Consider the following 11,128-nt stretch of genomic DNA (forward strand, 5'->3'; position numbering starts at 1 on the left):
AAAAAAAAAGTCTAATCAACCAAAGTTTCATGACCCCCATACAGTACCTCAATGGATCCCCTAGGGGTAACAGACCCCCTGTTTAGTGTTTCCTGAATTATCTCAGATATCGGCACATATTCAGAGCTTTAATAGGATCCTTCCGTCTGAAAGGTTTGATCTATTTCTAAGGTGTCTGACCTTCTTGGATGAGTTTGAGGAGGATCTTGACAAAGATGCTGTCTTTAGCCGCTTCCAGGGGGTCGTCGTTCCCGTCAGCAGAGGACCAGCTGGAAACAGGCAGCACATGAATGATGAGGTTAGTGGTCAATAATTCACAGAGAAACAACAGAAATGAAAACATCCCCAGTTTTAAAACATGTCAGAACTTCACCATAACCAGGAAGCAGAAGAAGCAAAGTGGGATTTTATTATCAGCTTCCTTAAACCCTGTAGAGCCTGGACCAAATAACTGTCTGACAATACAAGATGTTGGATCCAGGGATTTATTAAAGATGGATGAATGAAGCTGAATGTTAATTTAGATATAACTTGGCGTTTAGCTAGGATATGGGCGTACACTGTACACCCTTTAATAAATATATTAGAAATTGAAGGCCCTGCTTAAGGGATGAACGGCTTTGATACGGAATATTCCCTGGAATACGATGGAATATCTAACGTCCCTACGGACAACTTCATCAGCAGGAACAACCATGCTGTGCTGTTTGCAAGCAGTTAAGCTTGTAGCTTTGAAAAGTTTATGAAAGATTTATAACTATAGGATTATTCTGGAGTGTTTTTGGGACAATGCTATCCATGGAATGGGGGAAAAAGCTAAAGGTGATAAATAATAAATCCGTAGCAAAAGTCAAGCAGATGCCGCAATTCTTTCATGGTAGTCTTTATTTCCAAAGGAGGATAACGTTTATAGATAACAGCTTATTTTGCTCTTTGGACATTAACAGCTGGTATAACTGCTCTTCAGTGCAACACACCTGTTGATGTAACACATCAGCTTACATTTAAAAAATTTACTTAAGATACATGAAAATCAAATTTCAGATTAGTTTCAATGTAACCAGTATTGTTAACAGAGTAGATCGTCAGAAATCAAAGCAGTTCTGCCTGCACTTCCTCTGTTGGTGTGTTGTAGTATTTGTAGACTGTTCTACAGTTTGTCATTGTTCTCCTTGTATATTAGGGCTGAAACAATTTATCGGATTAATCGCGGGTAATCAATTATTGAAATAATCGTCAATTAATTTAGTAATCAATCAATCGTTAACTGGAGAATAGAGACAATAAAATATGCCTTTAGCTGAGAGAGCGACCCACTAAGAGCAGGGATTATATCAAGATGGTAAAAAAATATATTAACATTTTGCATTTAAGATAAAAAATGTTATTTTTCCATCTGTGAATCTGCTCTACCCAGAACCCCACAAGAGGAAAAGTGTTAGTTTCACCTGGTTTCATTTTGGGAAGAGTCTTCTCTAGGGAACCTTTGACCATCTGATTATTAATCGAAAAAAGTGATTGACAGATTCATCCATTTGCAAAATAATTGTTGGTTGCAGCACTAATGTATGTGTAGCAATCAATTAAGTTTAAGTCACACTTTCTGAATTTTTAAATTAATACTGTAACTAAAAATGATGCCTTTGTTAATTAGATTTCCACCTTTAGTCAATCATACATGCTTCCCAAAAGCAGAATAAAAGTAGTGATGGACCAAAGACAAAAAAATAGCTGCATTCTGATGCAAAATGCTGGAAATAGCATTTCAGAGTCCATATTTAAACATTTCCAGGGGAGGATACTCGCTGAACCACCGACTGTACTACTCGGCCCTAAAGATGTGATAAACCAAGGTGTCTATCCCATTAAATATTCCTAAACAAAAGACTGTCTGTGATACATCAGGCATTTCTGGGCATTTTATTATGCGTTTCATATTTACTTAATTTTTGTTAGTTTAAATCAGGTTTAAAATAAAAACAGATCTATCTGATGAAGTCTGAAACACAGCGTATAAATGATTCCCTCAGCATTACAGGGTTAAGACATGCCTTCCTTCTCCTGTATTCTGCATGTGTTAATGGATCACCGTCACCAACATGAACCTCTTTACTCCATTAAAAGCTCTGACCAAAGGGCCGTCGCTTCAGCCTCTACTCAGGTGTCAGTCTGGTAGTTCTGCAATGCTGCCAGCAGATGGCACCACAGCTGTTTGTGTCTGCTTGTTGAACTCAGTGCTAAATATTTCTAAAATACTTCTACTAAAGTAGAATTAATCTAAAGAAAATACTCTGATAAGAGGACATAATCTAGATTATCAATCAAGGCAGTGTCGCCCGTCTCTCTGACCTAAAGACGATCTACTGATCAGGGGGGATTTATTATTAGGCAATACTAGGCAGTTGCCTAGGGCCCCAAATTTCTGGGGGCCCCATAAAACTCCTTTTATGGAGTATGTATGTTTAATACAGCTATTCCTTATTTGTGCACATTAATTATGGTTTTGAAAAAATACTTTTGTTGCCACCAGAACACTTATAACACTAAGTGTGTCTCAGCCAACCTAGAACAGATAATGGATGTCTATTCTATTAACATTTCTCGATCTGGTCTGTTTTATGTGTTGTCCTCTCAATTCAAAGGGCCCCCCTGCCTGTCTTTGCCTAGGGCCCCACATTTCCTAAATCTGCCCCTGCCACTGCTGATCTAATTATTTATTGCCATGTCTGTAATCACAGTAGGAATCTTACTCGTCTCTCCTGAGGGCTTTGCTCAGGATTTCACACTTCAGAGAATCGATGTCGACTGAATCCTCCTGAAACAATAACAGTGAATCTTTAACGAGCGCTCCATCCAATCCGTCCTCACAGGTGGGACAGAAACAGGAAGTTACCTCATCGATGTACTCCAGCAGGTCCAGAGCTTTTTTAAAGTCGTACTCGTTGGCCTGCCTGTTGTCGTCACAGATGTAGAGCTGGAGGAAAGGAAGCACCATCGGTTATTATCCTGTCCTGCTGAACCCGCTCTGCTCTCCTCACATTAAGCACCAATCAGATTATACTAAATTAGCAGAACTGCTCCCACAGTGTTTCCTGGATTGATCCAAAGACAGACTGATTTTCACCTGGATGAGGTTGTGGGCGCTGAGCAGAGGCATGGAGTCTGGGTTCTGCTGTTTCTCCTCCAGGAGGCGCCTGGGCAGAGTCTCCTGGTGCAGCAGGAAGCGCTCCTGCTCCACGATATCTGGACCAGGCAGAGTAGTGAGGCCATCAGTTAGAGTCTAAGAACTGCTTCATCACCGTCTTTGAATGTTAACCAAAGGAAATGACCTTCAGAGTGGGTTCAGTCTCTCCCTCAGACGGACCACAGCGTGTTTAGGTCACATCCAGAACCTCTAAGAACTCAACACTGATGCACCGACACCAACCTCTATAACTCGACATAATGCTACCCCTGCGTTAAGCAGGTCCCCAAGAGAAGCAGGGAAACAACTAAAGCTGGTGTCTGCTGATGAAGCATCTGGAGGAGCTCATGGCCCCGTATCGGGCCCCTCACAGGTTGCTTTTTCTGAATTTAAACCACCTGTACTGTCATGTTAGAGTGACCTGAGTTACACTGAGTGAGACCTCCTCCATTAATGGAAGGCCTTAATATTGATGACTCAGTTGAACTTGTGCCCTTCCTCCTCCTTTCTCCTCATCCAATCAGTGAACAGCATTCAGGTTAGGTCACATTTCTACCCAATCAGCTCTGTTCCTAGCAGCTCCTGAAGAAAAATGCTCACTGGTTGGGGAGAAGACCCACTGATCTCTATTTATTCACTGCATTGCTGATAGCCTGTTGGTAGTACAGGGGTTGAAGTGAATCCTCTAGCTGCCATATTGGTACTCCCTAGTTGGACCAGTTGCAATGTATACCTCAACTGGCGTGGATCCCTTTTAATCGTGTAAAAAAAACAAACAATAAAAGGTAAGATCGCCATATGCTTCTAAAAACACCAAAAACTAAATAATTTAATTGTTTTTTACATGACTGAAGGGATGAACGCCCGTCCAGGTAGTTTAAAGTCTATTTTAATACAAAATTAAAGGATACACTGGGATTAACTAAAGGGATAAATGTGTATTGGCTATGGGTCTGCTGATCTGATAGAACAGCGGGACTAAATCCACAGATTGGGCTCTGAGGGGAGCAGATATTTACCGTCCACCTGTTTGTTGAGCTCATCCTGTTGCAGGTCTGAGGCCAGAGCAGTCAGCTTACTGAGAGCCAGCAGCGTCTTCTTCTTCACAAAGTAACGCGTCTCTTTGTTAGCTTGGCTGTAGAGGGTCCTGTGGGCCTGCAGTGAACACACACAGGATGCAGCTTTATGAGGACTGAGCAGATCGTCAGATCAGGAACAAACAGCTACAAGATGCAAATAAAACAAGATTTTATATCAGCTGTTTTACTTCCATACCAACATGTTTAAAATCGTATCACCAGCTGATACCAATATTAATACTGATATACTATGTACTATAATTACATTAAATAAACATTATAAACAAGTAGTTCCTGAAGCCATTTTAACCACTACTGTTCCTCCTCATGGTTTCAGAGAAGAAATCAGAAAATTAAATGTATTTTTATTTTCTGTTGTTGCTTCATAATTTTTTCTGGCTTTGTTATCATCATCCCTCCCTGTTAGGAACCCGTCCCATCGGTGCAGACTGTGTGCTGCGTACGTTCTGGTAGTCGTTGACGTAGATGTGATGCAGCCAGCTCAGGTGTTGGTGGGACTGCAGGAAGTTGGCCAGCTGCTGGTGCTGCGCGGCGGGCTGGGACAGCAGCTTCCCCCTCTTTCCTTTCTCCATGTACCAACGAAACAGGAAGTCAGCAAAGTTCTAGCAGGGAAGAAAGTCGGACACAAACGGGACGATGATGAGGTTTGTTTCACGTCTGAGTAACATAGCAGAGAACTCAGGGATGACATCACTACTACAGATTTACTGCTTATTTATTGGACAGATGTGATCAGGAGGCGGGATTTTAGACAGTACAGGATGAACCCGGAGGGTGAAAGGAAAGACAGACAAAAAGACAGAAAGAAAGAAAGAAAAAAAAAGAAAGAAAGAAGGAAAGAAAGAACGAAAGAAAGAACGAAAGAAAGAAATTCTCTGGGACCTCTGCAACACAGACAGCTACAGAGGATCCTTCCTGCCCACAGAGATCAACGCCTCCAACTGGTTGAAGAAAGCTGAGCAAAGTTCCTACAGGATTTAATGAAGGAAGTATAATTAAATCCTAATGAAGGGCCAAGTCCACAGATACAGTTTTTAATTCTCTATTTCTGCTTCAAAATTAAATTTCCAGGTCTGGAAAATTGTGGAATTAAATGTAATGATTTTCCAGGCTGCCTGGAAACCTGGACACTGATGGATTATTTTCAGGAAACAGAGGAGACCCTCTGCTGTCCCATCCCACAAAGGTTCAGGTTAACCCAGGATACGTTAGAGCAGGGTGGGGGCAGGGGCCCCCTGAGGGGACAATTGTAACGATCATTGTGATGAAGCACTAAAATATCAGATAAATTAAATTTAATTCCCATGAAAATAAATAATCTAGGGCTACAGCTAAAGGTTATATTGCAAATCAATTAATCTGCTGATTATTTTTTAGATTAATAATCAGACAGCCAAAAGTTACTTAAATAACACTTTTCATCAAATGAAACCAGATAAAACTAAACATTTCCACTTCAGGAGTTCTGGAGAGAGAATACTGACAGACAAAAAAGATGTTTATTTTAAATGCTACATTTTTACATATTACTTTACAATTTAGATATAATTCCTGCTCTAAGTGGCTCGCTCTGTCAGCTGAACGCATGTTTTAAAATCTCTATGATCCAGGTATTGATTAATCGATTACTAAATTAGTTGACAATTATTTCAATAATCGATTAATCTGATTGTTTCAGCCCTAAAATGAATGAATTTCTAAATAAATTTATATTTGTTTTTTCGGTTCCTCAGTCCATTCCATTATTATTTTCAGGTCACAGGCTGAAGCTCAGTGTTGGAGAACAGATGTTGCTATAAACACCTGATTTGAACAGAAAACATCCATCTGATTAGGGCTGAAACAATTAATCGGATTAAATGATTATTGAAACAGTCGTCAATTAATTTAATAATCAATTAATTGTTAACTGGAGTTTAGAGACTCTAAAACATGTCTTTCACTGACAGAGCGACCCACTTAGAAGCAATAATACTAAGATGGTAAAATAATATATATACATTTTGCTTTTAAGATAAAAATGTTTTCATCTATCAATCTGCTCTATCCAGAGCTTCTAAAGTGGAAAAGTTTTAGTTTAATCCGTTTAATTTGGTAAGGAATTAAGTTCTTTAAGGAACCTTTTCTGATCATCAGTCGAATAATAATCGGCAGATTATTCAATTTGCAAAATAAGCATTAGCTACCCAGATGGAGGAACTGGATCTAAGCTGCAGGGATAAACAGGAGCCTCACAGCATGTGGTGAAGTTTAACCTAAATGACCCGTTTCCATGTTAAATAAAGCAGCTGGTTCTGGAAGGTTCTACCTGGTCTGCAAACTTGGCCATGTAGTGCTGCAGGCGGCTCTGGTTGTCCGTTTGCTCACACATCTGAACCAGGATGTCGAAGTCGCAGTACTTCTCAGCCAGCGCAGCCACCCACTGGTACTGACCCAGCTCCACTGCAACACACAGAACACAGCTCTAGACTGGACCCGTCCCAGCACAGCAGAACAACGTCTCATAGAACAACGCTGCATGAGGGAACACTTTCAGATCCTAGAACTGGCAAGTAGATTAAAAACACATCAGGACAGCAGAGATCAATCTGCACTATAGAAATAAACTGAATAGAAAATATGTTCAACTCTGATCTAGAATCGCACAGCATTCTGGGGGATGTAGTAAAGGATTTAGCCCATAGGGCTAACCCCTTTCTAAAGGATGAACTTCAAGCACCCAGAGCTTAAATAATTATTTTCAGATTATTTTCAATAATCTGATATGAAGGCCTTAATGATGCTATTTTCAGAGCAGCTCCAACTCTTCTTCAGTCTAATGTTGCTTTACTTTCCTCTGCTACATGATAAAAATGACTTAAATGAAACAGATGTTGTATATTCCTCAATATAAACCAACATTCATTAACCAATAACCAGCAGATGGGGAGACTAGGAAAATCGTTGAAACCCATATTGATCTGGATCCAGCGTCTCTTCTCCTCGGTCTACCAAACAAACAGATCCAAAATCAAAACAAGAGCAAATTGTACAATGTCCTAATTTTATGTGCTTGAAAGATATTATTTTACAATGGATTTCTAATATATCTCCTACTATTTATGGGTGGAAGAAGTTTATTTTAGAATATATCCGTCTCGACTTTCTAACATGCCTCGTCCACTCTAAGACTGACCCGCATATGGAAGCCTTTCCTGGACTATGCTGAAGGACAGGCGTCTACCATCCTGTCTAGAGCGTCTAGAAATGCTTAGATTTGGACTCTATGATGATGGAAATATGTTTGCCCCCTATCTTATCTTTTCTGCACTGCTGAGCTTGTGTTCTATGTTATGTTGCTGCTATTAAACAAAAATCAATAAACATATCTGGAAAAAAAACAAAACAAAAAGCCAGCAGATTGAGGTAGCAGCCATGCAGCTTCATGGTGACCTCACTGGATGAGGAACATTTGGGCCGATACATGAAAAATCAAAACAGCCTCCAGATGCAGCTCCTCTAATAACCAGACGTTTGTGTCTGTTTCTTGGAGATCTTTGGATTTAATGTCTGCTCTGATAAACTGCTGTGGTTTTGATTCAGTTTATTTCAATTCAGTTTATTTCTATAGCATCAATTCACAACACGTCATCTCAAGGCACTTTTCAGTTCACCAGATCATCCAGTCAAATTGATTCAAAGTTTTCTATCTAAGGAAAACCAGCTGATTGCATCAACCCATTGACCCGAAGGCAATCCCTCACACTAAGCATGCATGTAGCGACAGTGGAGAGGAAAAACTCCCTTTGAACAGGAAGAAACCTCCAGTAGAACCAGGCTCAGTGTGAGCGGCCATCTGCTGAGGCTGACTGGGGTTTAAGGAGACAGAAGCAGAGATACAAAAGGCAACTGTCAACCAGCTCCACAGGCAGTCCGTCCAGGTAACACACAGCCAGGCAGACGAGCTCAGAGCCAGCTCCCATGGCAGAGGATGAAGAGAGCACATCCAGTTAGTCACAGTCAGAGAAACAGGACTACACTGGAAAACAGGCCAATATGGCTTGTTCAGTGATGAGAGCAGCTCTGTTAGAACAATGCTGGGTTTAGAAAGTAAGGGCATCACCATAGGAGCACTCAGCTGGAGAACTTAGCAGCATCTCTGTCTACAGAGATCCTAATTAAATTTGTAGGACAGTAACTGATGCAGAGAAGCTGCCATATTCTGATGCATCTAGAGGTTCTACTATGAATTTGTTTCATATCTGAGTCACTGTAGTGTCCCACAGTGGTTAAAGAAAGTTAGCCCGTAGTAAATGAAAAGCTGCTTATGGTGCCAGAGGTCACTGAGGTCACCTTCCTCCACTTACAGAGGGGGCTGAGCAGCTCTGAGCGCCGCTGGCTGTACTCCATCTCCAGGTTGTCGTAGCGCTCCTGTTGGGTCCCCTGCTTCTGCAGGGAGGACAGCTGGGCCACGTAGCCGCCCAGGTAGATGTCCAGCAGCGCCACCAGCTGCTCACAGACGTTGCTGCGTAATTTGGAGTCAGCGTGCGGGTAGACAGAGCGCAGGATTATGTCGTGTTGGTGGGAAATGACGGTGCGGACGCCTCCTACACCGCCGGACGCTGCAGGACAGAAGAGGTGGTGGGGGGAAGATTCTTGTATTTAAATCAGAGATGCTGTGGTTCCTGCAGCGGCTGCTTTATTACCTGTCCATGGGATGTATTCAGGCTCTGCAGCGGCGTTTTCTGCAGCTCTGTACATGGAGGCTTTGGTTTCTCTGTACTGCCCTGCAGCCTGCAGCATGTCCTGCACACAGAGCACATGCCTTCACACCTCACCCGCCCTCAGGATGGAGTCTCTGTTCTCCATCTATCAGGGAGTAAACCGGAGGGTTTACCTTTAGAATGGTGTTCACCGTCTTCACCGCTTCGGCCCACTGCACTGAGTCCACGGGGTTCTCCTTCAGAATCCGCTCCTCCTCCTCAATCAGGCAGTCAAACAGCAGGGAGATCTGGGACACCTGTGAGAGCAGCGGCAGGCGGTTAAACAGCGCCCCGCTGCCAGGCGGGTCGACGGCGACCTCTGGAAACACACCTCCCTGAAGAAGACGTCTGCTGCTGTAAGGCTGGGGGGCACGGAGGTGCTGCTCCTCTGCAGCGCCACGCCGATGGCCCGGTTCACCAGCTCAGCGTGTTTGTTGTGGTGGGTCTTCAGCACCATGGCCGCCTGCAGCTTCTCGGCGTGCTCGCACAGCAGCAGGCGCGTCGCCATGGGAGACGACCTGACCGTCACCTGGCTGAGCCGGTCCAGCAGACCCATCTGATGGAGAGCAGAACATCACACACAAGACTTTCATCATTTCTTCTTCTGTAAATGTTTAATCCAAACTCATTGAAGGCTTTCGCTGTTTTTTTTTTACCAAATTACTAATCCCACTAAAAGATGGAGGACATAACAGGTTCCATTCTTCTAAAAACCCTTCTTCTGATACAGATTTGACTGGAGCAGAACAATTTCACTATTTTTTACGTAATTTCTGCTGATCTTAATCTGAACTAACCAGCTAGGATTATTAGGATTATTTTTTTATTTTTTAAAGCTTGCTGGTCTAGAGATTTTACTGTAGAGACCCGAACAAACCAGAAAATGTGAAAATGTAAAATCATAGAGCAGTCCTTTAAGGTCTCTGAGGTTGTTCTACTTAGAGCTCACTGAATTTCTCAGACTCACATGGTTCTATGGTACAGAGCTAGAGTGACTCAAACCGAGGTGGATCTCTAATCTACCGGGTCAGACCTACGCAGTCTGACAGGAATAAAAAGTTAAACAAATCCGCTTTGGGGAAAATAATAAGTAAAATCTCTAAACTGCAACATAAACAACAAGCTTAAAAAAACCCAAAACAGATGAGGGACAAAGCTGGACGTCGTCCACAGCCTGAAGGACTCGTTGACAGTTTAGCAGTGAGAAGTTCGAACACAACGGTGGATCCCACAAAGAGGAAACATAGGACCAAACCAACGGAACCAAACCAATCAGCTGTGAGCTTTCACTAACATGTCAGATTTCACACAAGAACTAGTTTTCTGTCAGAACTTCCAATGATTTCAGGTAGACCTGGGAACCCAGGCTAAGGATGAAAATCTGGCATGGAGGATGAGGAGAATACCTGGAGCAGGAAGTCCATGAAGTAGCAGTGAGCCTTCATCTTGTCTTCCAGTTGGTGGAGGATGATGAGGGATGTGAGAGGAAAACCAGCGCTTTCTGAAAAGACCAAGAAAATCAAAGAGTCCAATTCAGTGGCCCACATTAAGGTCATCTGCTCACTAAACTCCAGGCTTTAGATCCTGAAACATCTGAATCATCATGATGTTCCTCTAAGAGGCTTAGTAAACATCTACAGCAGGACTGCCTACCTGGTGACATGATGTCTGACTCTTTCCTGACCAAGAGATAATAAGAAACTACAGACCATCATCACTAGCAGCAACCCTAAATCTTCAGCTCACGGTTTTCATTATAATCAGCTGTTTAACTGGGATTCAGTATAGAAGCTCATCACCATTCCTCACCACCAGGGACCGACTCGGCCCAGCGGGGGTCTGACGCCGGGTAATCGTCCACCAAGTCCAGGTTGATTTGGACCACAGCGCTGTCGAGCTCTGCTCCTTCCTCTCCATCACCATCAGGAGGAAACAGTTCATCTGTCACGGTCTGAGCCCCGACCAAATCGTTCCTGAGGAGGAAGGAGGTTTAAACCATAAACAAAGGAGGCTCCAAATGTAAACTGTGGAGGCTCCAAATGTAAACTAAGGAGGCTCAAAATGTAAACTGAGGAGGTTCCATTTGTAAACTAAGGAGGTTC

The 11,128-nt window shown here is 42.6% G+C and overlaps 1 protein-coding gene across 1 annotated transcript in view; it reads right to left on the reverse strand.

The window, feature by feature from the left end:
• The window catches only part of nup133 (nucleoporin 133kDa), a 26,534-nt gene that overhangs the window by 1,321 nt on the left and 14,085 nt on the right, over window positions 1–11,128 (reverse strand). The window contains exons 12-24 of the mRNA XM_015396687.1: window positions 10,836–10,999; window positions 10,433–10,527; window positions 9,358–9,582; window positions 9,161–9,283; window positions 8,970–9,069; window positions 8,631–8,885; window positions 6,593–6,726; window positions 4,728–4,886; window positions 4,204–4,339; window positions 3,125–3,243; window positions 2,894–2,974; window positions 2,751–2,815; window positions 181–269 (exon numbers count right to left, since the gene is read on the reverse strand). Coding sequence (XP_015252173.1) covers window positions 181–269; window positions 2,751–2,815; window positions 2,894–2,974; window positions 3,125–3,243; window positions 4,204–4,339; window positions 4,728–4,886; window positions 6,593–6,726; window positions 8,631–8,885; window positions 8,970–9,069; window positions 9,161–9,283; window positions 9,358–9,582; window positions 10,433–10,527; window positions 10,836–10,999 — 1,745 coding nt within the window. The remainder of the gene's footprint in view (window positions 1–180; window positions 270–2,750; window positions 2,816–2,893; window positions 2,975–3,124; window positions 3,244–4,203; window positions 4,340–4,727; window positions 4,887–6,592; window positions 6,727–8,630; window positions 8,886–8,969; window positions 9,070–9,160; window positions 9,284–9,357; window positions 9,583–10,432; window positions 10,528–10,835; window positions 11,000–11,128) is intronic.

The sequence above is a fragment of the Cyprinodon variegatus genome, unplaced genomic scaffold (assembly GCF_000732505.1).
Source record: "Cyprinodon variegatus isolate N-32 unplaced genomic scaffold, C_variegatus-1.0 Scaffold815, whole genome shotgun sequence".
NCBI classification, from domain to species: Eukaryota; Metazoa; Chordata; class Actinopteri; order Cyprinodontiformes; family Cyprinodontidae; genus Cyprinodon; species Cyprinodon variegatus.